The sequence below is a fragment of the Entelurus aequoreus genome, linkage group LG18 (assembly GCF_033978785.1).
Source record: "Entelurus aequoreus isolate RoL-2023_Sb linkage group LG18, RoL_Eaeq_v1.1, whole genome shotgun sequence".
NCBI classification, from domain to species: Eukaryota; Metazoa; Chordata; class Actinopteri; order Syngnathiformes; family Syngnathidae; genus Entelurus; species Entelurus aequoreus.
Window position 1 is genome coordinate 34,352,777 of NC_084748.1, and position 27,543 is coordinate 34,380,319.

Below are 27,543 nucleotides of genomic sequence, written 5' to 3' on the forward strand. Positions count from 1 at the left end.
CCTGTGGGAACACTTGGACCAAGACCTGAAAGGGGACTGAAACTATTTAGGACTGACCGCCATTCAGTGGATCACTGCTTGAGTTGATATTTATATTTGTGTGTAACATGGAATCTTTTCTGGGCCTGCTCATAATGACAACAGCCTTTATCTCACAGGTAGGTTCCTTCTAACATGAACTTATGTAACTGCGTGAAAACAAAAGTCCAAATACTGACAGTTGTTCAAAAATTGGCTAAACAGGTAGGCGATTAACAATAGTACATACAGTATCATAAATGTCTACAATTCTGCAAATTTTTCTTTTTATTCGACCCCTTTTACCATATTGCATTTGCACTATCTTGTTTATGTTCATTGTTTATGTTCTTTGTTTGTTTTTTTGTTTTGTTTTGTTTTGTTTTTTGCTCCATGCTTTTTTTAACCTGTAAAGCACTTTGGTTCAATTTAAAAGTTGGTGAAAACGTGCTATATAAATAAAGTTGACTTGACTATTTAATATGCATGTTTTTATGATGAATTGACTTTAGAGTGGTTATAAAATGTCAACGCTTGTTTGTGCTTGTCTAATAGTAATTATTGTGACTTTGCAAGAAAGTGGAATACAGGAGGACAGTGGTTCTTTTTAAAAACATTTTTTTACAAAGTACCACCTCAGAAAAATCCTGTCTCTCCAAGTATCATCATAATGATTAACATTAAAATACAGTAGCGTAGTAGGCCCAAGTATTCATTAATAACACAGAGGTTTAAATTAACAATAATATTTGATATTTTTGGCTACTGTAGCATTGCACACAGTTTGAACAGTAACACTGTGTTTAAATATAAGGGAAAAAAATAAGACCACATTGGAAAAACCTGGCTCTCCAAGTATCATCATCATGATTAGCATTAAAATAGCATAGTAGGCCTAAGTATTCATTAATAACAAGCCAGAGGTTTAAATTAACAAGAATATTTGATATGTTTGGCTACTGTAGCATTACACACAGTTTGAACAGTAACACTGTGTTTGAATATAAGAAAGGGGGAAAAAAACACTGTACTTTAAGCAAGTGATTTTTTTGGGCGTACCACTAGATGGCGCCCACTTACCGCTGGTGATATACGTACCACGGTTAGAATAACAGCAGGAGGAGATCGAACACCATTTGGATACAATAGGAAACAATGGAAATAGAAGTAATCGGGATCTTTCACCTCATGATTCGATTCGATTCTGATTCTTGGGGTGACTATTCGATTCAGAATCGGTTCTCGATTCAATACAATTCTCATATATTGTGTATAAATGAAAACCTTTTCAAAACAGGTTACAGGATACAAAAGCTCCTCTTGCCTGCTGACGTGCGACTTATACCCGCAGTGTTGGCCTAAAAAACTTATTTTTTAAAATGTACTTTTAAAATTTTAGTAACAAAAATCGCAGAATGTTAATCAACCTAATTAAATAAAATAAAACAGAGCAGTTGTTCTCAAACTGTGGTACCACTAGTGGCACGTTGGCTCCTAGTGGTACGCCAAAGAACCACTTAGTTAAATATTCAAACACAGTCTTACTGTTCAAACTGTGGGTAATGTTGCAGTGACCAAAAATATTAAATATTCATGTTAAATAAAACCTCTGCCTTGTTTTTAATGAATACTTGGGTCTACTACGCTACTGTATTTTACCGTTGACCATTATGGACAGCCAAGTGTTTTCTGAGGTGGTACGAGGTGAAATAAGTTTGAGAAGCATTGAAATAGAACCACTCCAACCCATTCCCAGTCTTACAATGCTTAGGATTGAAAAATAAGACCAATAGTAATTGTTTGATGTTTTAATCCAAATGTTTTCTTTTTTTTTTTTTAAGTGCAAAAATTATTAAAGATCAAATTTGATTCACGAAAATTGTGAATCAATTTTAGAATGTGAATAAATAAAAATTGTGATTTTGATATGAATACATTTTTTTGGAGCACTCTTACAATGCTGGTCATTTTTCACCTGATATTTTAGACGGACGTAACTTTAATCCAGAAAGACAACAAATAACCCTTTTAACATAAATCACACGAGTTAATAGTCAAGCTTAAAAACAATACAATTTAGTCTGTAACTTCTGGTGATCTACCCTGAGTCTTGTCGAGGCTGCTCCTTCTTTGCAAATTAAAAAAAGTTGCAAAATATGGTAGTACCTCAACTGACAAGCTTAATTGGCTTTGTGACGAAGCTCTTAAGTCAAAATGTTTCCCACTGAAACAATTTTAACATGTAACATGCCTTTTTAAAAAAAAAAGTATAATACATATTGTATAAAAACAATACAATATAATGCACTACTAACAAGTAATTCAATTGAAATGTACAGCATTTATCTTGGAGAGTGGACTTATACGTTATCTACCATGAATTGATTAACGTGGACCCCGACTTAAACAAGTTGAAAAACGTATTCGGGTGTTACCATTTAGTGGTCAATTGTACGGAATATGTACTGAATTGTACAATCTACTAATAAAAGTTTCAATCAATCAACCTCCTCCAGCTGTTGTCCGTCAAACACACCATCAGCAGCTTTTCTATATTTTCATGGATAAATGTCCGCCATTTTGATATTATCTTAACATCAAAGGCTGGCGTTTGATGGTGCAGAGTAGGAGTGATGCAATACCAAATTGTCAAGACGACCACACACTCGCTCATGTTTTTGATGATTTATTTATTTAATTCAATGAGTATCAACTCACTCTCATCACCGTCCTTCACGCTCACTTGCTTCCTTCCAGTGGTTGGCGAATAAAGTTATGTCGATCTCTTGTTATGAGCTAATGCTAGCGATAAGACCAAATATTTTGGGCGGATCTTACTGGGTTTACTGTGACATTTGGCGGGGATGCTTGTATCTCAAATTTCTGCTTGTCACTTAAAGCATAACGATTAGCCGTGAGATAGCTCTTATCTCAAAACGCTCTTAAGTTGAGATACCACTGGATGTGGTATTCAATCAATCAATCAATGTTTATTTATATAGCCCTAAATCACAAGTGTCTCAAAGGGCTGCACAAGTATTAATCCTTAAATGCAGTGATTCTCAAACGGTGGTACGCGGGCTCCATCTAGTGGTACGCCAAAGAATCAGTTAAATAAATATTTAAACAGTGTTACCGTTCAAACTGTGTGTAATGTAACAGTGGCCTACTAATGAAATATGCATGTTAATTAAAACCTCTGCCTTGTTTTTCATTAATACTTAGCCCTACTATGCTACTGTATTTTAATGTTGGTCATTATGGTGGTACTTGGAGAGCTAAATGTTTTCTGAGGTGGTTCTTGGTGAAAAATGTTTAAGAACCACTGCTGTAGTCTAACATGTCCACCAAAAATTGGTAAATTGGTAAATTTGCATTACTGTAGTGACCCCAACTTGTTTTTATTATATCACCAACTGTAGTTTTTTTTTTTTTAATGGATTGTCAGAGTACATGTTTTATCCACTTTTTTTTTTTTATTCCAGTTTGTTATAAAAAAAAATAAAAACAATTTTAAAGTCTGTTTTTTATTTGTTGTTTGGGTGCAGAGTCTGTTTTGACAATGAGATTTTTCCAGGTGACGGCTAGCTGTCCGGCTGTGTGCGAGTGCCCTGCGGGACCCCCGAAATGCCCACCCGGGGTTAGCGCTGTACCAGACGGATGTGACTGCTGCAAAGTGTGCGCTGCGCAGCTTAACCAGGACTGCGGCCCCATAAAACCTTGTGACCATCACAAAGGGCTGGAGTGCAATTACGGCAACGATGTGACCGTGGCCTGGGGTGTCTGTCGAGGTAAGTGGTGACGGGAGCACTGCATGCTGGGAAGGGAAGGGACCATCACATAGATGCAGAGGTGGGTAGTGCTGCACTACCCACTTTATGTTTGCAAATACGTATATTACTTTGAAGGCGCATGACTGTTTCACCAATCCAACCTAAGCACCAGAGATGTTTGACTCCACTAAACAAAGGGAGCCTGGCACTCACATGACCGCACTCCAAAATATTGGCGGCCCCCACCACACTGTAAAAAGGGACAAATTTACATCCCAGGCCAGCAGCAATGAAGAAAACGACTTACAGTCTGATGGGGATTTGAATGGCCCCATTCGTCACGGTTTACCTGACACAGGAAACGTCACGACTTGGGGGGGGATGCACTATCCACTTTAGCCGCCAGATGGCAAAGTGTTGAATCGCTTAAAATGTATTTTTTAGCAATTCCAACAATGACCACATTGTCAGTTGCTATGTAGAGTGGTGTTTTCCATCATTTTCAGCAGATTGCATTGCAAAATTATTAACCCCACCCCCTTTTTTCCACACGAGATCCACCCAGGCATGGGGTCATATGAATCCCTTCCCTACTGTACTTACAAACTATGAAAAATAACATTTATATCATGCGCTGTCATCTGTGTCAGAAGAAATCTTCCCTTTTCAGCCGACAAGAATTCCACTTCCCACTAGAAAAAAACATGTTGCGGCAAGTTGTAGATTTTTTTTTAATGTTTTAGCTGCGCATATGCTAACATTAGCCCCGTTACAACATCATAAATTACTGTAAAATGTGCATCTTTTGTAGCACATGCTGTAGTAGTATTTTTTCACACAAACACACTAACCAAGGTAGTAGTGCAAGTAACATAAAAAAAAGATAGTTACTAAATATGTTACTCACCAGTTACTCAGTACTTGAGTAGTTTTTTCGCTTTATATTTACTACTTTTACCCAAGTAGTTATTTGAATGACTACCTTTTTTATTTTTGAGTCACATTACTCAAGTAAAGAGTACAATTTTTGGCTACTCTATCTACCTCTACAAAGAACAGTATGACCAAATAGTGCTACTGCCTCTTCCTATAGCTATGTGGCTAATGTAGGGATTACTGTAGGTCTGTCAAATAACTCGTGCGATTAATCGCAAAAACATTATCGCATCAATCGTGTATAAGGACAAGATCACGGGTACCAGCGGCCAAAATGAGTTTCCTCCGTCGGGTGGCGGAAGTCTCCCTTAGAGATGGGGTGAGAAGAGAGAAGCTCAGAGTAAAGCCGCTGCTTCTCCATATCGAGAGGAGCCAGATGAGGTGGTTAAGGCATCTGGTCAGAATGCTCCCCGTACGCTTCCCTCGGGAGGGGTTTAGGGCACGTCCGAGCGGTAGGAGGCCACGGGGAAGACCCAGGACACGTTGGAGAGACTATGTCTCCCAGCTGGCCTGGGAACACTTCTGGATCCTCCGGGAAGAGCTGGACAAAGTAGCTGGGGAGAGAGAAGTCTGGGCTCCTCTGCTTAGGCTGCTGCCCCCGCAACCTGACCTCGGATAAGCGGAAGAAGATGGATCTCTGGTGAGAAGAAGAGGGTTGGGGGTTATTCATTTTGCAATGCAGTCACCTGAAAATAATGGAGAACGCCACTCTACATAGCAACTGACGCTGTGTTCAAAGTTGGAATTGCTACAAAACACATTTTTAGCGATTCAACATTTTACTGCCATCTGGCGGCTAAAGTGGAAAGTGAAACCCCACAATTTGTCACGTTTCATGTGTCAAGTAAACTTTGAATCCCCTTCCTACTGTTTATGCTCAAATGTTGCTACAATATACACCCCAATGAAAAAATCTGATTTGGTGAAGCCGCAATATTGGAAGCGACTGTAAAACAGTTCAGTGATTTGCAGTTGTTCCACTCACTGCATTACAAAGTGATTAACAGTGGTTGAAGCGAATGTTGTCTGTCTTATCTGTGTTGGCCCTGAGATGAGGTGGCGACTTGTCCAGGGTGTACCCCGCCTTCCGCCCTAATGCAGCTGAGATAGGCTACAGCACCACCCGCGACCCCGTGAGGGACAAGCGGTAGAAAATGGATGGCTGGATGGATGAAGCACACCAGCTGTCCAAAATTAAAACCCTTTGATCTTGTTTATTTGCTTTTTGTTTCCTAAACACACAAAAATAGATCTAATGTAGATTAAAGTAGACTGAGCAGTTAAATATGTTTCAAGAAAGAACAGGATACATCTGGGCTTTGGGTCCATCCATCCATCCATTTTCTACCGCTTGTCCTTTGGGTCATAGATGACAAAAGAAAAATAGCTTTTAAACCCAAAAATATAACGAGATTACCACCAGCTGGTTTATGTTACCATCGGAAAATATGTATTTTAAAAATGTCTGTATTTTTTACAATTACTAAATATATTGAATTTAAATTGCTAGCCAGCCAGAAAAGCACAAAATGAGTTTAAGATAAACAATAAAAAATTTGCAGTCGTGTTATGATAGAATACGCATTCAAAGATAGCTAACGCTAGCATTAGCAAACAACACGCAAAATTAATGTGTGTGCACGTGGTATGCTTGTTTTTAATTGCATACTTTGGGCCTGATCTACAAAAAGTTTGCGTGTTTTAAGAATTTGCAAATCATAGTATTCTGTTTTTATTTACAATTTACATGTGCGTGCGTGCGTGCGTGTGTGTGTGTGTGTGTGTGTGTGTGTGTGTGTGTGTGTGTGTGTACACGTTACAGGCCAAAGGTTTGGACACACCTTTTCATTCAATGGGTTTTCTTTATTTTCATGACTATTTACATTGTAGATTTACACTGAAGGCATCAAAACTATGAATGAACACATGTGGAGTTATGTACTTAACAAAAAAGATGAAATAACTGAAAACATGTTTTATATTCTAGTTTCTTCAAAAAAGCCACCATTTTGCTCTGATTACGGTTTATGTACACTACCGTTCAAAAGTTTGGGGTCACCCAAACAATTTTGTGGAATAGCCTTCATTTCTAAGAACAAGAATAGACTGTCGAGTTTCAGATGAAAGTTCTCTTTTTCTGGCCATTTTGAGCGTTTAATTGACCCCACAAATGTGATGCTCCAGAAACTCAATCTGCTCAAAGGAAGGTCAATTTTGTAGCTTCTGTAACCAGCTAAACTGTTTTCAGATGTGTGAACATGATTGCACAAGGGTTTTCTAATCATCAATTAGCCTTCTGAGCCAATGAGCAAACACATTGTACCATTAGAACACTGGAGTGATAGTTGCTGGAAATGGGCCTCTATACACCTATGTAGATATTGCACCAAAAACCAGACATTTGCAGCTAGAATAGTCATTTACCACATTAGCAATGTATAGAGTGTATTTCTTTAAAGTTAAGACTAGTTTAAAGTTATCTTCATTGAAAAGTGCAGTGCTTTTCCTTCAAAAATAAGGACATTTCAATGTGACCCCAAACTTTTGAACGGTAGTGTATATATTTACTGTGAGTATATACAGTATATACTGTGTGTATGTACAATGTGTGTATATACATATTTTATCTATTTTTGATTTATTTATTTTTATCGATTAGGAATCGTTACAAGTAAGAATAACGATTTATTAGAAAATCTTTTTCTTTTCTTTTTTACACCCTCAGTACATGTAGTACTTGTCAACATGTATGGACTGTCAGAAATAAAAAATATTAGGCATGTTCCCTTTTCAGCAATACTATTTTATAACTCTTGGATGACTTAATGAGCTGATTAAAACAAATCAATTTGATGCGTTTTGGTGTGTAATGGCGTTTTTTAAATGCCGTTCGTTTTTTCATTTCAATGAAAAAAAAAACTCTTGCAATATACATATCCTTGCGCTGAAACATTCCAGCGCATGCTTGCAGTTAGTGCCAGCATCTCCCAGGGTGCACCTTCAACGTGCCCAGGTAGTAGTTTCCGTTGTAGATGCACTGCAGGGCTGCCTCTAAAGTGCCCATAAAAAATTATACATACAGTTGATGTCTGCTGCATATTTGAAAATATAGAAAAACACCACCTGGCATGATGACATGAATGTGCAGTAAATGAGTGTCTCCATGGCCACCGCTAGTAGCACACGCAAAAACCTCATTTAAATAAGGCCGTCTGCAGCCTTTATCAGTTGTACACGCAGTCTTAGTAGATTCAACACACAATTTTATAGTTTGCACAAGTTGTTTAGCGCGTGGTATTCAGATCAGGCCTTAAAGTATGATCTTTCTGACTAACACTCACCCACCAAAACAATGACTCTCGCCTGTGGTCATTGTTAAACGTTACTTCTTCTGCTCGTTTCATCACAGTGGCTGTCTGTAGAATATGGTTTAAAAAAGAAAAATAAGAGAGAAAAAAAAAGCTTGTGAAATCCAAGAGACACTGACACGGCCTGTGTAAGAGAGCAACAGTGTTCAGTTTAGCTACGTAAAGCCATCAGCAGTATGGGTCGTGGCACGAAAGTCTGCACATGCACAAACATGAGCGGGAGAGAGCGGAGGATGTTTTACTGTATGGCAGCAAAAGTAATGGTGATAAAAATAAGCTTCATGCCAAGCGCTGTCCCACAAACTATGAATAGCAGCTTTTTCTAGTCGTGGAGACGAGTAGTCTGACACTTCCTGTCTCCCTATTACCACTGACCTTTCACTCCAAAAAGTTGTTGCTATGGGAAGATATTGTGTGTATAATTGGGAGAGGTCACATTTCAGTATTGAAATAAAAGCATATTTTTGTCATAAACCTCATGGATACAGTATGAGTTGTTCTGTGAGTTGATCCACTAAGGAAAACTAGATTGTTTTGGGGGCCACATTTCCAGAAAGCTAAGGACCGGGTGTCCCTTATTTTGTATATCCTGGAGAACCAGCATCATCTACAGATTTGGATCTATTACTGTTGTTTTTAAAGGCCTACTGAAATGAATTTTTTTTATTTAAACAGGGATAGCAGATCCATTCTATGTGTCATACTTGATCATTTCGCGATATTGCCATATTTTTGCTGAAAGGATTTAGTATAGAACAACGACGATAAAGTTTGCAACTTTTGGTCTCTGATAAAAAAAAGCCTTGCCCCTACCGGAAGTAGCGTGACGTAGTCAGTTGTTCGCCTCCTCATATTTTCCTATTGTTTTCAATGCAGCTAGAGCGATTCGGACCGAGAAAGCGACGATTACCCCATTAATTTGAGCGAGCATGAAAGATTCGTGGATGAGGAACATTAGAGTGACGGACTAGAATGCAGTGCAAGAAATATCTTTTTTCGCTCTGACCGTAATTTAGGTACAAGGGCTCATTGGATTCCACACTCTCTCCTTTTTCTATTGTGGATCACGGATTTGTATTTTAAACCACCTCGGATACTATATCCTCTTGAAAATGAGAGGCGAGAACGCGAAATGGACATTCACAGTGACTTATCTCCACGACAATACATTTGCGAAGCTCTTTAACTACTGAGCTAACGTGATAGCATCTGGCTCAAATGCAGATAGAAACAAAATAAATAAATCCCTGACTGGAAGGATAGACAGAAGATCAACAATACTATTAAACCATGGACATGTAAATACACGGTTAATAATTCTCAGCCTGGTAAAGCTTAACAATGCTGTTGCTAACGATGCCATTGAAGCTAACTTAGCAACCGGACCTCACAGAGCTATGATAAAAACATTAGCGCTCCACCTACGCCAGCCAGCCCTCATCTGCTCATCAACACCCGTGGTCACCTGCGTTCCAGCGATCGACGGCGCGACGAAGGACTTCACCCGATCATCCGTGCGGTTGGCGGCTAGCGTCGGCTAGCGCGTCTACTATCCAAGTAAGTCCTCCTGGTTGTGTTGCTACAGCCAGCCGCTAATACACCGATCCCACCTACAACTTTCTTCTTTGCAGTCTTCATTGTTCATTAAACAAATTGCAAAAGATTCACCAACGCAGATGTCCAGAATACTGTGGAATTATGAGATGAAAACAGAGCTATTTTGTATTGTTTTCAATGGGGTACCGATACTTCTGTTTTACTGGCTACGTCACGCGCATACGTCATCATCCAAAGACGTTTTCAACCGGAAGTTTCCCGGGAAATTTAAAATTGCACTTTATAAGTTAACCCGGCCGTATTGGCATGTGTTGCAATGTAAAGATTTCCTCATTGATATATAAACTATCAGACTGCGTGGTCGGTAGTAGTGGGTTTCAGTAGGCCTTTAAGTCCCTTCTGCAAACATTTTAGTCTCTTACAAGTTTTTTTAACTGAACTGGCGGGGCCACCATTTGATTCGAACAATTGATAAAAAAGAGAGGACTTAAAATGGAACCTTGAGGAACACCATTAGTTTAATTAAAAAAGTTAAACAAATCACTGACTGCATCTGAAGTAAAAAAGCTACAGCAACACCTTAGTGACATAAATCATAATTAGAAAAAACAATTGTAACTGCTAAAAAGGAGAGGACTTAAAGGGTTGCCTTGAGGAACGCCTTAGTTATGTCAATCACAAGTTTGGACCCCAGTGTTCTGTTTGCTAGCAAGGTTCAAATGTCAATGCAAGGATCTGCCAATGGGTTTTTTGAAATTTTCTGCGAAAATGTTTGTCTCCCAAGTTTTGAACTGAACTCATTTCCGGGCCGGATTTGGCCCCCTTTGTGCCAGTTGAATAGCCCTGCGCTAAGTCGTTCTCCCTATTAAGTGTCACCGCTTCTGTTTCCAGCCAAATCCGAAGGACGCACATGCGAGTACAGCAGCAGGATCTACCAGAATGGCGAGAGCTTCCATGTTGGATGCAAGCACCAGTGTACCTGCATAGATGGCGCTGTGGGATGTGCGCCTCTCTGTGATGACAGGTTGCCTCCGGCCTCGCCGTCTTGCCCCTTCCCAAAGTTGGTCAGGATACCCGGTCAGTGCTGCTTCACTGTGGACTGCCACAAAGGCCCTTGGGGCCTTCCTCCTAAACATCACAAAAAGGTTAGTTGTTGGATGGAATAGGCATAACATTAATTATATACACAGTATACACTTTAGGATTGTCCCGGTCCGATATTGATATCGGTCTGATATCAGAAAAAAAAACAAGTATCGGATGATATCGGCTTGCAGAATAGAATAGAATATATCTTTGTCAACGAAATTGTAAGCAAAACTAACTTCACAACACATAAAAACATAAGAACATGGATAAATAGATAAAAATACATAAAAATACCAAGCACACAGCTCACATGCACAGTCATTATTGTCTTGTGTTCAGCGACACTATAGCTCTCGGGTAAAAAGTGTTCTTAAATCTGTTTGTCCAGCATTTTATTGTCCTGTATCTCCTGCCCGAGGGCAGCAGTTCAAAAAGTTTATGTCCGGGGTGAGATGGGTCCCTTATGATGTTTTGGGTCTTTTTGAGGCACCTTGCACTGTACAGTTCATCCAGGGAGGGGAGAGAGCAGCCAGTGATCTCAGATACAAGCAGTCCTGCAGCGTGTTTATTTGTGCTAATCAGCCAGTTAACATTTAATATCCTCCAATAAGCACACAAAGTTGATCTTTTCTTCGATTGAAGTGAATTAATTTACAAAAAGTAGAAAATGGATGGATGGGTGGAGGGAAACATGGTAAGCTATACTGTAGGCTACCAGGAGCTAGTTTACCTGACACATGAAACGTGACTTATCCACTTTAGCCGCCAGATGGCGGGAGAGTGTTATATATCCTACAATGTGAAGTGAAGTGAATTATATTTATATAGCGCTTTTCTTGAGTGATTCAAAGCGCTTTTACATAGTGAAACCCAATATCTAAGTTACATTTAAACCAGTGTGGGTGGCACTGGGAGCAGGTGGGTAAAGTGTCTTGCCCAAGGACACAAGGGCAGTGACTAGGATGGCGGAAGCGGGAATCGAACCTGGAACCCTCAAGTTGCTGGCACGGCCACTCTACCAACCGAGCTATACCGTGTTTTGTTGGCAACTCCAACTTTGACCACTACGTCAGTTGCTATATAGAGTGGCGCTTTCCATAATTTTCGGCAGACTGCATTACAAAATTATTAACTCTCCCACCTTCCCGTCAGGCGAGATCCACCCAGGCATGGGGCCATGTGAATCCCTTCCCCTCTCTTCATCCTTTCACATTTTATTGCGTCAGTAAGCTCTCGTCCCAATTTCCTTGCATTTCCGTACCACAATTTGAAAGACAGTGCCACCCGGTGGCGAGATATGAGTGTGACAACCACTCACCAGTGACAATTGCCCTGATTAATGTACTTAATAATCTTAAAGAAGATTGAAAGTAAGCAAGCAAAGTTGTGTTTCACCTTGTAGATGTCCTTTCCAAAGAGGCACCAATCCAAACTGGAGCGTCATCCTGCCCTGCGACCTCGTGAAAACGATCCGCTCGTGGAGAACGACATCACGCCTCTCAGAACGAATGGCTGGGAAGGTGAACGAGGTTACAATCACCTGCCAGGTGAGAGGAGAGAGCATCCTTGTGTGAACGATCTCACAGCAGGCGATGTTTTGAAAAACACAATCCGTGTTTTCAGTGTGGGGCCCCCTGAAGAAGTGTCCCATCCTCACCACCGACTGGTCCCAGTGCTCGCGCAGCTGCGGTATGGGCGTTTCCTCCCGCCTCTCCAACAAGAACCCTCAATGCAAGCTGGAGAGGGAGACCAGACTCTGTACAGTACGGCCGTGCAGCGCTGGGACTTTTCCAAGCAAGGTAAAGTTAACTAGACTTTTTTTTATTTTTTTTTATTATTGCAGCAACAAAACATGGGCCTTATCAAAACTTATCAAGTAAACCTCCACACCTTGTGAAAACACCTAACCATACAAAATGAGTTAGCTCTTATTTGTCCTTGTTCCACATTATGAGGCCAAGACATACACTTTCACTTCCCTTGTTTGCGTCTCACACTGAGGCCAAAAACATCAGCACAGTGCAACACAGGATGGAAATTCTCAACGCAAAATAAACTCGCGGAACCTCCATGTTTGACTTTCAGTTTGTATCAGATATTGATATAAAGGAATAGAATAATAATATCTAATCAAGGATTATTTATGATGAAAGGGACAAGCGGTAGAAAATGGACGGATGGATGGATATTAATATTTTTGTTATTTATCGTCGTTATTTTGTTTAAATTAGTGTTATAAATAAATAATAAATGGGTTATACTTGTATAGCGCTTTTCTACCTTCAAGGTACTCAAAGCGCTTTGACAGTATTTCCACATTCACCCATTCACACACACATTCACACACTGATGGCGGGAGCTGCCATGCAAGGCGCTAACCAGCAGCCATCAGGAGCAAGGGTGAAGTGTCTTGTCCAAGGACACAACGGACATGACTAGGATGGTAGAAGGTGGGGATTGAACCCCAGTAACCAGCAACACTCCGATTGCTGGCACAGCCACTCTACCAACTTCGCCACGCCGATAGATTACCCTGTTAAACCCTAAGTATAATAAGGTAATTTTGCTTTCATAGCAAAATGACCTAAATTGAGGCCCTGAACAGAACTTTACTTTCATCCCCTTTCCACCAATATTACATTTTTTCCATTTTTTTATTTATTTGTTAAACATTTTTTATACTTTTTTTAATCAAACTTGAACGGCCCTGAACAGAATTGTATTTGTATCCCTTTTCCACCAATATTAATTTTTTTCACACTTTTTAAAATTTATGTTCAACATTTTTTATACTTTTTTAATCAAACATTATTTTAATTTGATGCATGTTTAGTAGCCTTCCCGGTAAGGTCTATTCGGGTGTGCTGGAGAGGAGGCTACGCCGGATAGTCGAACCTCGGATTCAGGAGGAACAGTGTGGTTTTCGTCCTGGTCGTGGAACTGTGGACCAGCTCTATACTCTCGGCAGGGTCCTTGAGGGTGCATGCGAGTTTGCCCAACCAGTCTACATGTGCTTTGTGGACTTGGAGAAGGCATTCGACCGTGTCCCTCGGGAGGTCCTGTGGGGAGTGCTCAGAGAGTATGGGGTATCGGACTGTCTGATTGTGGCTGTCCGCTCCCTGCACGATCAGTGCCAGAGCTTGGTCCGCATCGCCAGCAGTAAGTCGGACACGTTTCCAGTGAGGGTTGGACTCCGCCAAGGCTGCCCTTTGTCACCGATTCTGTTCATAACTTTTATGGACAGAATTTCTAGGCGCAGTCAAGGCGTTGAGGGGATCTGGTTTGGTGGCTGCAGGATTAGGTCTCTGCTTTTTGCAGATGATGTGGTCCTGATGGCTTCATCTGGCCAGGATCTTCAGCTCTCACTGGATCGGTTCGCAGCCGAGTGTGAAGCGACTGGGATGAGAATCAGCACCTCCAAGTCCGAATCCATGGTTCTCGCCCGGAAAAGGGTGGAGTGCCATCTCCGGGTTGGGGAGGAGACCCTGCCCCAAGTGGAGGAGTTCAAGTACCTAGGAGTCTTGTTCACGAGTGAGGGAAGAGTGGACCGTGAGATCGACAGGTGGATCGGTGCGGCGTCTTCAGTAATGCGGACACTGTATCGGTCCGTTGTGGTGAAGAAGGAGCTGAGCCGGAAGGCAAAGCTCTCAATTTACCGGCCGATCTACGTTCCCATCCTCACCTTTGGTCATGAGCTTTGGGTTATGACCGAAAGGACAAGATCACGGGTACAGGCGGCCGAAATGAGTTTCCTCCGCCGGGTGGCGGGGCTCTCCCTTAGAGATAGGGTGAGAAGCTCTGCCATCCGGGGGGAGCTCAAAGTAAAGCCACTGCTCCTCCACATCGAGAGGAGCCAGATGAGGTGGTTCGGGCATCTGGTCAGGATGCCACCCGAACGCCTCCCTCGGGAGGTGTTTAGGGCACGTCCAACCGGTAGGAGACCACGGGGAAGACCCAGGACACGTTGGGAAGACTATGTCTCCCGGCTGGCCTGGGAACGCCTCGGGATCCCCCGGGAGGAGCCGGACGAAGTGGCTGGGGAGAGGGAAGTCTGGGTTTCCCTGCTTAGGCTGCTGCCCCCGCGACCCGACCTCGGTTAAGCGGAGGAAGATGGATGGATGGATGGCATGTTTAGTACTAAAACGAATTCATGGGAAACAAAAGGTTTAATAATTGATCTTTTTGTGTAAAATAAATAAATAAAATAACAAATTTAAATGTAATTATCTGGCCTGAAATGGCACTGCAATCACGGCCGAATCCAGCTCGATCGACTGGGCTACTTCAAGGAATTTCAAACTTCCGCCATCTCTTACTAGAGGTTGAGGTGCTGGGACCATAATAGCTGAATACACAAGCGTTTTGTCAATAACAAATCTCTAACCAACACACTTTACACAGATATTATGCTATTTTCAGTGAGAAGTACATCATGTCTGCGTACAATAGCACAACAAATGGCAATCATATGATTATTGTCAGTGCTATCAGAAAACAAAGACTAAAACAAACTACAACCAACACTAGCAATGGTTATATTGGTGAAATTAATTAGACCTTGCTTAGCAGCCTAATGTACGGCCAAAACTAAATAGACATTTTACCAAGGTATGCCTATAGGCTATTGTTTCAAACGTTTCAGATTGCCATATAACTTGGTAGATGTAGTCCACAATATGCAAAATTATTTTCTATCATGTGATTTGTCTGTCTCCATACGTTTCACATTACCATGACAGCCGCGCTAATGTTGAACCCATTTCCTCAGTGTATCAGCATATTGACAACGAAATAAGCAATGACACTACCCTAATCCACATAGGTTTTATTTGTCCAAAATATATTTTGCCCTGTCAGTTCGAATACACATCAACATACAGGCTAACGGGCATACATATCCCCCGTTAGCCTATATGTCGATGTGTCATTGACCAGGCTAGAATGCTAAGCATTCGTTGCACGAACATACTAGCTTTGTTAGACAAGATCATAGGCTGTATTGGACAATATAGTTTACATACGAAATGTCCATTACCATTTATTACAAGTAAAAATAAAACAGAAATGCCTGACTTACCTATCAAGGAGGAAATTAGCAAGTTTGGCGTCAGATGAAAATATCTTCTCCGCCTTCAATCGTCTCCATCTTTCAAAGGCATTCAAATCCTCGTTTTGTTTCTGGCTTTGTCATGAATAAGTTGAGAATCGTAACGAGGCCTTTTAGATTTACTAAGGTCTGACATGTTTAGTAACTTTACCAGTGGCAGGAGCTAATTATTATTAAATTAATTTACCTTGATAAACCCTGATTATGAAATGGTCATTTTGCTATCAAAGCAGGGCTATCTCTGTCTAAATTGAGGCATAAGCAGATTTTTATTTTGAGCCCCCCTGCCACCAATAATACATTTCTTCACACTTTTTTCTTTGTTTAACAATTTTTATATATATTTTTTTTTTTATTAAATATGGCTTTATTTTGATGCATGTTTTGTACTAAGATTAATTTGTGGAAGATAAATTGTTTAATATTTTTTAAATTGCAAAAAAACACATTTAATGTAATTAAAACAAACAAGCAAAGACCCGAAGTAGATTTTTAATCAAATGTGAATCTATTTTTATGCATGTTTTATACTAAAGTAAATTCATAAAAAGTAAATCGTTCAACATGTTTTTAATTTCAAAAATAATAAATTTAACATCATTAAAACATAAACAAGCAAAGGCCCTAAGCAGAATTTTATTTTGAACTCTAACCCCTAATAATTTTTTTCAAACTTTATTAATGTGGAATAATTTGTATACTTTTTTTTTTTTTTTTAATCAAAATTTAATTTAATTTGATGCATGTTTTGTATTAAAATGAATTAATGGGAAATATATTGTCCAAATATATTTTTGTAATGTAAAATAACAAATTTAACAAATAAATTATAAACAAACAACCCTTTCAGACCACTGGCTAAATTTGGGTCCGAAGCAGAATTTTATTTTGAGGCCACCCATTAAAAACATTTTCACACTTTTTTATTTATATGAAACTATCTTTACACGTTTTTTAACAAAACTTGAATTTAATTTGATGCATATTTTGAACTAAAACAAATTAATGGGGGAAAAATAATTCAATAATGTAGTTTTTATTTATTATTTAATTATATTTTTAACATATTAAATTAAATTAAATTAAAACCCTGAGCAGGAATGTTGTTTTTTATTTGTAACAATTTTTATACTTTTTAATCAAACTTGAATTTAATTTGATGCGTATTTTGTACTAAAAACAAATTTATTGTAAATAAATACTACATTTTTGTATAGTACTGCAAAATAACAAATGTAAAATAATTAAAACAAAGTTGTATATGCTCCTTGTGCATTGCACATCTATTTACTCGCCCAGCAACAACGCTGTGCGCCACAATGAGAATTTCTGGGGAAATTTGCCATTGTATTGTTATCAGTGACGGAGCAGGAATGGGTGATGGATTACATTAGCGGTAAAATTTCATATGAAGCGCTGTGTCATTTATTGACATTTTACATGCGCTTCTTCACGCAAAATGGGGCCCCTCCATGGCTTGTGGGGCCCCATACACAGCGTGGGATCTGCGTGTGAGGAAGGTGGCCCTGTATCAAAGTAAAGAGTAAACTGGGTTTACTGTAGTTATTTTTTCATTATTATTATTTCATCAGTTCTAGGCTGCAGGTTGGTTGTAAAAAAAAATAATAATAATCTACCGGTGCGTTAAGTTTACTTGATGTTTGTTTTTTTAAAACTGCTTTTGCAAGTGGATGTATATTTATACAAGCATCACGTGATTCTATGGTTACCATCAGTTTTCCTCTTAAGCACTACTGGTAACCTTGTGTGATGGCATTGCATGAAAAAAAAACACACTCAAGGATTTTTGTGAGACTGTGTTTTTTTGTGCTGTCAGTCACGAGTACCAAAGTCGTCATTACCGTTTCCGGGCTAAGCGCTACATGCAATTGTAAAAGCACATGTGCTCATTTTCTCTGTTGTGTTTTAGTTTTGTTTAGTATATATAGCACCGTCTATCCAGGCTTAGCATTCCTGCCAAGCAACTGTCCATAGCTAAGCTTCGCGTGTATGTGGGGGCTCTTTGTCATGCTTGGTTCGCTTTAAGGTGCCGTGGAAAATCACAGTGTGTGCACGTTTATGGAGATGTACAATGAGAAGCTGTTGGGTAAAAAGCAAAAAAAATGTTTTTATAGAGGAAAAGAGTTGTCATGCGTGGAAGCATATTGGAGAGAAGCAAGTGGGTGGTCAAAGTGAACTGTGGGGCAGTAGAATCACGATAATGACAGTGATACACTTCAAAATTATGATTTTTGGAAGAAAAAAAAAGTTATGCAGTGGAACTGTGGGAAATAATGTCAAGTGAATGAATTTGTTCCAGGCTCAAACTGCTGCCATCATAAAAATCGTTATCAACTGTCCAGGCAAATATAATGAATTTTAGTAACATTCTGATTCTACAACACAAATATAACGCTGAAACAACATGCTTTTTGACAACGTTTAGTCAATGTCAGCTTGTGACGTCGATTTGACCATTGGTAATTTCCCAACCACCAACGTCAATCCAACGTTGGACACCAACGTCGTCTCAATTTACGAATACAACTGTTTTGCAATGTTGTTTAAAGGACATGTATGTAAAATCAACGTTGCATCAATGTCTTGTCTGGTTCGATTTCAAATTTTCGGGACTCATGCAGATCCCAAATACACACCAGCAGGTAATAAAATACGGTTTTGCATAATATTACGAAACAAAACGCCAGATAATTTGTCTCCTAATAGGTGCCATTTTGGGATCCGTATACAGACCCCATAATAATACCCGCATGTAGATGACAAATTAAATTGGATACTCAAGACAATGATGGCAAAATTATTGCTATGTTATATAAAATTAAAAACTCTGTAAATCAAAATGCTCTTAACATGTTATATAACTCTTTCGTACTACCATGTCTCAATTATTGTGTTGAAATCTGGGGTAATAATTACAAATCAAACATCAACTCTATGTTCTTACTTCAAAAGAAAGCCATTAGAATTGTAAATCATGCAGATTATTATGCTCATACTAGGGTTGTATGGTATACCGGTATTAGTATAGTACCACGATACTAATGAATCATTTTCGGTACTATACCGCCTCTGAAACGTACCAGTCCCGCGCCCGCGTCGTCGTCAAGTCATTGCTGATTTTACGAGCAGAGGAGCATGTTTGGCAGCGCGCAATCACAGAGTACTTACAAACAGACACAGTGTGTAGACAGAAAAGGGAGAACGGACGTATTTTGGCTTAAAAACTAAAGATAAAGGTGAAGTTATAACACTGAAACGCCCTCAGGAAGAAGTGCTTTAAGACATGGCTAGCTAGCTAGCGGCTAAAGTACAGCCGCTGTCAGCAGTGTTTTAGCTACTTCTAAATCACTAATCCTCGTCTCCATGGCGACAAATAAAGCAAGTTTCATCCGTGCAGGACAAGGTATAGCTAAACATGCTTCACTACACACCGTCAAAAAGTAAACAAATGCCATTGGTGGATCTACACCTGACATCCACTGTAATGATATGAAGTACAGGCACGTATCTAGTTGATACTACTATGATTACTTCGATATATTTTTTTTGGCATCACAACATCTTTTGTTTTTAAAAATTCATATTATGTTTATAAAGTCAGGAAATATGTCCCCGGACACATGAGGACTTTGAATATGACCAATGTATGATCCTGTAACTACTTGGTATCGGATTGATACCCAAATTTGTGGTATCATCCAAAACTAATGTAAAGTATCAAACAGAAGAATAAGTGATTATTACATTTTAACAGAAGTGTAGATAGAACATGTTGAAAGAGAAAGTAAGCAGATATTAACAGTAAATGAACAAGTTGATTAATAATTAATTTTTACAGATTGTCCCTCATAACTTTGACAAAATAATAGAATGGGTAATGACACAATATGTTACTGCATACGTCAGCAGACTAATTATAATAATTGTTCGTTTACTTACTACTAAAAGACAAGTTGTCTAGTATGTTCACTATTTTATTTAAGGACTAAATAAAATAAGAAACATATGTTTAATGTACCCTAAGATTTTTTGTTAAAATAAAGCCAATAATGCAATTTTTTTTGTGGTCCCCGTTATTTAGAAAAGTACCGAAAAGTATCGAAATAATTTTGGTTTCATTCAATTAAAAACATGAAAACGGCATGATCTTGTTGACCTCAACACTGCCATTGTGACGTATAAAGCTCATAACCGCGAGCTGCCTCGGTGTCTACAGGAGAGGTTCAAACCCAGGGAGAGTCCCTATGACCTCAGAGGTTCATCTGTCTTTCAGAAAGCAAACATAAGAAGTAGTTTAAAAAGTAGATATTTCTCTCAGGGGGGTTCATCTGTGGACCATCTTAAATGATGCCTTAAAATGTTAGTTCCAATTAAACATTTAAAAAAAACTTTAAGACCAATGTCTTAGAAAAATATATCACTCTTGAATCAACACAGTAGTTAATACTATGATCAATGTTAATTACAAAACTATATGTGGTACATAAATAATAATGGAAGTATAAGTGTTTGTATATAGCATATTATTGCCACAAATGTTTAACACGTGTACAAGGATATTTCACTGTTCTTTACTGTGTATATATTTGAACAGGGTTTATGTTGTGTACACGGTGTGTTTATAATATGTTGTGTAAAGGAAATTTCACATTTCTATGAAGCTCAAGATCAGAGCTCAATGTCTCCTGGTTTTCACGACATCTTGTAATTGAGATTGTTTATAAGGGTTAGGCGAAATAAGTGCTCAACTTTAGCCAAAAACCAGGGGTGTTAAACTCATTTTAGATCGGGTCCACATGGAGAAAAATCTACTTCCAAGAGGGCCGGACTGGTAAAATCACGGCACGATAACTTAAAAATAAAGACAACTTCGGATTGTTTTCTTTGCTTAAAAATAAAACAAGCACATTCTGAAAATTTACAAATCATAATGTTGTTTTTTACACTTACATGTTGCGGTTAATAGTATTCTATCTTTATTTGTCGTTATTTATACTTTCTGAATAAATTATGTGATAATGTTTATCAGTCAACTCATTGATGTTAATGTTCAATCTATCAAGATAAAAAAAATATCAAAATCAAATTACAGTATGTTATTTATTTAATTTGATCATTTTCCTCGACTGGTGCACCAACATCATGTGTTTTGTTTTTTTTTTTTACATATGTAGCATAATTGCTAAAGATACAAATAATTGCTATTTACACATTTACAACAGCAGTTTCTGTCATTCAAAAATTTTGGCTCATTTTTATACTTGGCAAACTCGTCCCGCGGGCCGGATAAAACCTGTTCCGGGCCTAAAACCCTTTTGGTCTGTAAACTTTATGAATTCATGGATGTAAAACGGTTTGTTTATTTGGACCACTGCCCAAATAAATAATAAACTAAATGTTGAAGCACAGTACGTCTGACTACAGTAGCCGTAATGCTCCGACAATCCATCAAGCGGTGCGTCTTCGTAGCTTACCAAAGTCGCACTAAAACATTTTGACAGATTTTTCAGCGCCGTGTGTAATGTTTTATGTTCTCAATTAAACAACATTTTGGTGTTTCTTGCTTACGGGTACTTGCTCGCGTCATTTATTGAACATGCTTCAACCTGTAGTCCAAACGTATCTCTTGTGTGTGACTTCCATCTACTGGTCACACTTATCATTATACCGTGTACCAAATAAAATTGCTTGGAGGTCGGTAAGCACAAACAGAATGAATAGGTACATTAGGAGCACCGGGTTATAAGGCATTAGTGTTGTCCCGATAACAATATTTTGGTACCGGTACCAACATTTTTTCGATACTTTTCTAAATAAAGGGCACTACAAAAAATTGCATTATTGGCTTTATTTTAACAAAAAATCTTACGGTACATTAAACATTTGTTTCTTATTGCAAGTTTGTCCTTAAATAAAATAGCGAACATAAAAGACAACTTGTCTTTTAGTAGTAAGTAAACAAACAAAGGCTCCTAATTAGTCTGCTGATGTATGCAGTAACGTATTGTGTCATTTATCATTCTATTATTTTGTCAACATTATTAAGGACAAGTGGTAGAAAATGAATTAATTATGTACTTGTTCATTTACTGTTAATATCTGCTTACTTTCTCTTTTAACATGTTCTATCTACACTTCTGTTAAAATGTAATAATCACTTATTCTTCTGTTGTTTGATACTTTACATTAGTTTTGATATCAATCCGATACCAAGTCGTTACAGGATTATACATTGGTCATATTCAAAGTTTATAAACACAATATAAATAAAATGTGCTGCCAAAAAATATTGACGTAATTATAGTAGTATCGACTAGATACGGTCCTGTACTTGGTATCATTACAGTGGATGTCAGGTATAGATCCACCAATGGCGTTTGTTTACATTGTGACGCATTGAAGTGCAGTGAAGCATGTTTAGCTATTCCTCGTCCTGCAGGGATGATACTTGTAAGAAACGTACTTAATTTGTCGCCATGGAGGCGAGGATTAGTGATTTAGAAGTAGCTAAAACACTGCCGACTTGGACTAGCTAGCCATGTCTTAAAGCACCTCTTCCTGAGGGCGTTTCAGTGTTACAACTTCACCTTTATCGTTAGTTTTTAAGCCAAAATGCGTCCATTCTCCTTTTTCTGTCTACACACTGTGTCTGTTTGTAAGTACTCTGATTGTGCACTGCCGAACATGCTCGTAAACCAGCAATGACACAACGTGACGACGACAGGGGTAGGGGACCGGTGCTTTTCAGAGGCGGTATAGTACTGAATGTGATTCATTAGTATTGCGGTACTATACTAATACCGGTATACCGTACAACCCTATAAGGCAGACCTGGGCAAATTAAGGCCCGGGGGCCACATGTGGCTCGTTAAGCTTTTCAATCTGGCCCGCCGGACATTCCCAAATCATTTTTTTCGATCTTTAAGATGGAAAGTGTAGCTGCCATTATGATGTGCAGTGATGTTTTCAAATGACCGGAAGTCTTGAACTATACAAAGTATTTCATTGGTGGGAATCTGCGCTTTTGCATGATATACTAGTTACCATGGTCATCTAATTAGTTACTATGGTCATCTAATTAGTTACTATGGTCATCTAATTAGTTACTATGGTCATCTAATTAGTTACTATGGTAATCCAAGTCACAACAGCTCAGACGAGGCAACAAGCAGTGTGGTTTGTTTCCACAGAGTGTTTCCAGAGTGTCAGCCTGAAATGTGGGGGTCAGGGACAGACGCAGAAGGAAATTTTTACAACAAAGTTTTAAAGCTTAGTGATATTCTGTATCAGATGTATCAGATTGTAGGTGTGTTGTTTTTTTTACGCTTCGCGTCCGTATTTCGCTGTGTTTGTTGCATTTTTGTTGCGTTTCGCTTGATTGTAAAATATGTGGATGAAGAGGGGGTGTGACGTTCATATGTGGTCAATATTCAGTGTTTTATCCTTCATAGTTAATATTGTAAATCCCACATTCTTTATTTTCATGTACATTCTGGGTGTCTCATTCAGTAAAAAAAAAAACAGTTTTCTCAGGCGGTCTGTCATTAAGTTTTTAGCATTCAATCAGACATTATTGTGAGGTTTTGTAGTAGTGTTCCTAAAAATAGATATAACCGGCCCCCGGACACATTTTTTTCTCAAAATTTGGCCCCCGAGTCAAAATAATTGCCCAGGCCTGCTATAAGGCGTACTGTCGATTGTTGAGAAATTAAAGTGTTTTAAGTCCGCCTTATAGTCAGAAAATACTACACATTATTATTAGAGATGCCGACAAATACTTTAAAATGTAATATCGGAAATTATCGGTATCAGTTGTATTATTATCTGTATCTGTTTTTTTTTTTTTATTTATTAAATCAACATAAAAAACACAAGATACACTTACAATTAGTGCACCAACCCAAAAAACCTCCCTCTCCCATTTACACTCATTCACACAAAAGGGTTGTTTCTTTCTGTTATTAATATTCTGGTTCCTACATTATATATCAATACAGTCTGCGAGGGATACAGTCCGTAAGCACACATGATGCTGGTCCACTAATAGTACTAACCTTTAACAGTTAATTTTACTCATTTTCATATTCAAGAAAATGTTTTTAATTTATCTTATTTTTTTTTATTTATTTTTTTTAAAAAGGACCTTATCTTCACCATACCTGGTTGTCCAAATTAGGCATAATAATGTGTTAATTCCACGACTGTATATATCGGTATCTGTAATTAAGGGTTTGGTCAATATCGGAATATCGGCAAAAAGCCATTATCGGACATCCCTAACTATTATTACATGTTTATCATTCCAGGCGCAGAGAGGAAAAAGATGCTCCACCGCCCAAAAAGCGCTGTGGCCCCTGCGCCTGTCCTTCGGGGAGTGTGTGAGCGTGCGTCTCTACCGCCCCAACTTCTGCGGCGTGTGTCCGGGCGGACGCTGCTGCTCGCCGCGCCGCACGCGCACCGTACCTGTGACCTTCGCCTGCCCGGACGGCCAGCGGTTTCAGAGGTCAACCATGTTCATTCAGTCGTGCAAATGCAGCGAGGACGCGTGCGGCCACCTGAACGACGTGGCGCTGCCGCCACAGCACTGGATGTACGGAGACACGCACAAGTTCATAGATTAATGTTTTTATTGCGATGGAAGGACGGCGGAAGAAAACGACGAGCCGGTTTTTGTTTTTTTTTCCTCATCTGGCTCCGAGTGAGTAACGAGTGCGTACACACACCTGCCCACGAGCAGGGCGCCCCCTAGTTGTACTGCGTCCTTGTCAGACGTGGGAGCTAAATTCATAAACACTTCAGGATCGCTTGTTCTGATGCTAGTATGTTGGGAGCTTGCAGGCAGCAACATGACCTTTGACACGGTGGCCACAACTCCAAGTCCCTCGACGCCATATCCCATGATGCATTGGTCCCGCTTGACAACCAGCAAAAGAACTCTTGAGGCTTTTGCAGGGAATAATGACTTTGACGCGGCAGTTTTGAAACACAGACTGCACTAGTTTCTGTTGAGTTGTTTTTTTTCCCCCCCCGCTAGAGGTGGAACGTGTGACACATTTCTGCTCGGAAGTAGAGATGTCCGATAAATTATCGGTATCGGTTTCAAAAAGTAAAATGTATGACTTCTTTAAACGCCGCTGTGTACACAGATGTAGGGAGAATTACCTTTTTAAAGGCACTTCCTTTTGCGTGCCGGCCCAGTCTCACAATATCTACGGCTTTTCACACACACAAGTGAATGCAAGGCATACTTGGTCAACAGCCATACAGGTCACACTGAGGGTGGCCGTATAAACAACTTTAACACTGTTACAAATATGCGCCACACTGTGAACCCACACCAAACAAGAATGACAAACACAATTCGGGAGAACATCCGCACCGTAACACAACATAAACACATCAGAACAAATACTCAGAACCCCTTGCAGCACTAACTCTTCCGCGCCAACCTCCTCATGCTCTCTCAGGGAGCATTTCCCAAATTCCAAGCTGCTGTTTTGAGGCATGTTAAAAAAAATAATGCACTTTGTGACTTCAATAATAAATATGGCAGTGCCATGTTGGCATTTTTTTACATACCTTAAGTTGATTTATTTTGGAAAACTTTGTTACATTGTTTAATGCATCCAGCGAAGCATCACAACAAAATTAGGCATAATAGTGTGTTAATTCCACGACTGTATTTTGGTTGATATCGGTATCGGTAATTAAGAGTTGGACAATATCGGAATATCTGCAAAAAGGCCATTATCGGACATCTATACTCGGAAGTAAAAAAAACATGGACTGCGAATTAAATCGGTTGTGTCGCAACTTGCTCAAAGTTACATTTTTCAAAACAAAAAAGAACGCCACCGACGAGCTTACAGTGCATCCGGAAAGTATTCACATCGCTTCACTTTTTCCGCGTTTTTGTTCTGTTACAGCCTTATTCCAAAATTGAATCAATTCATTTTTGTCCTCAAAATTATACACACAATACCCCACAATAACTGTTTTTTTATTTATTTTGCAAATGTATTAAAAATCAAAAATGGATTATATGTATTCCCAGCTTTTGCTCAATACTTTTGTGCACCTTTTTGAAGCAATTACAGCCTCAAGTCTTTTTGAATACGATGCTGGAGATGTTCAAGGACATCCTGGATAAAAACTGACACTTCCTATTCAACCTGATAAAGCTTGAGAGGTGGAATGGGCAAAACTGGCCAAAGATAGGTGTGCCAAGCTTGTGGCATCGTATTGAAAAAGACTTGAGGCTGTAATTGCTGCCAAAGTATTGATAAAAGACTGTGAATACTTGTGTTTTTTTTTAGTTTTTATTGTTAATAAATTTGCATTAAAAAAAAGCTTTTCACATTGTCATTATGGTGTATTGTGTGTAGAATATTTAGGACAAAACTGAATTTAGTCCATTTTGGAATAAAGCTGTATCAACAAAATATGTCAAAAGTGAAGCGCTGTGAATACTTTGTGGATGCACTGTATATTACTATTAAACATAACGGTTTTTTTACATTTTATTTTAAATCAGGGGTATATAACATATTCATACGGACATTATTTCAAGCTCACTCGGGGTGCCACGATCACATATTGATATTGGATATCGGCCCGATATCAGCAGAAATAAGTGTATCGATTGGCATATAAACTCTAGTTTCTTCTATTTTAGTCAAGTCATTTACAAAAGGTAAACATAGTAGACTAGAGACCAGGGGCCGTACTTATCAAGCTTCTTAGAGTGCCATTTTACACTTAAGTCCTGAGAATTTGCGAAATTTAGTCCTACTCTCAAACTTAAGAATAAAAGCTTTTTATCAACGTTCTTAAGTCTAAGAATCTCTCCTACTCTCCACGATATTTAAGAGACCTTCAGAGGTGTCTTAAGTGGTTAGGAGTTGCCAGCAGGGAATGGCACTGAGGCGAGAGAGACGTGCGCGAACGTTCAGGGAACGGAACAATGTTTTTTGTTTTTTTTTATGACGAGCAGCTGATCAAACGGTATCGTTTAGACAGAGCGGATATTATTTTTGTCACAGATTTAATACTTTTCGATTCCTTGTTGATTTCTGCATGTGGCTGCAGTGGGCTAGTATATATAGAGCCACACCAGTTTCAAATTAGTTGCCTAATTAATGAATTGGAAAGAAAATGTTATGAGAGTAGCGTATGTGTGTGGCCGTGAGGTGAGTGACGTCAGTGAGTGTGTGGGCGAGAGAAGAGAAGAGAGGGAGCGGTAGCGTGAGTGCCGGCGGGGACTAGTTTGTTTTGTATTATTTTGTAGTTTATTGTCAAAATATACACTCCCATTGTCCACTTAAATATTTCCAAGATATTTTTTTATTCTTAGACAACGGATTCCCTTCCGTGATTGGTCATTTCTATGGACACAGAAATGACGTCACCTAAAATTCCGTTTACGGCACATAGTAATGTCGTAATTCAGCTCTGAGTGTGACACTTAAGATTCAGTCCTACACTTCGCTGAAAGTGTGAGTAAGACGCTTGATAACTAACTTTTAAGTGCAGCTTTCAGCGAAGAATTTATTTACTCTTAAGTCAACTCTTAGCAGACTTCTTAGGAGTAATTCTAAGAAGCTTGATAAGTACGGCCCCAGTTGTTCTCAAACCTTTTTTCAACCAAGTACCACCTCACAAAAAACTTGCAATA

At 39.0% G+C, this 27,543-nt stretch overlaps 1 protein-coding gene across 1 annotated transcript; it reads left to right on the forward strand.

Annotated features, from left to right (window-relative positions):
- LOC133633586 (CCN family member 1-like) lies at positions 1-26,651 on the forward strand. Its single transcript, XM_062026156.1, has 6 exons — positions 1-158; positions 3,596-3,809; positions 10,544-10,797; positions 12,144-12,288; positions 12,365-12,540; positions 24,176-26,651. Exons 1-6 carry the CDS (start codon positions 108-110, stop codon positions 24,488-24,490), a joined length of 1,155 nt encoding a protein of 384 aa, XP_061882140.1. The 5' UTR covers positions 1-107; the 3' UTR covers positions 24,491-26,651.
- Positions 26,652-27,543: the final 892 nt, after the last annotated feature.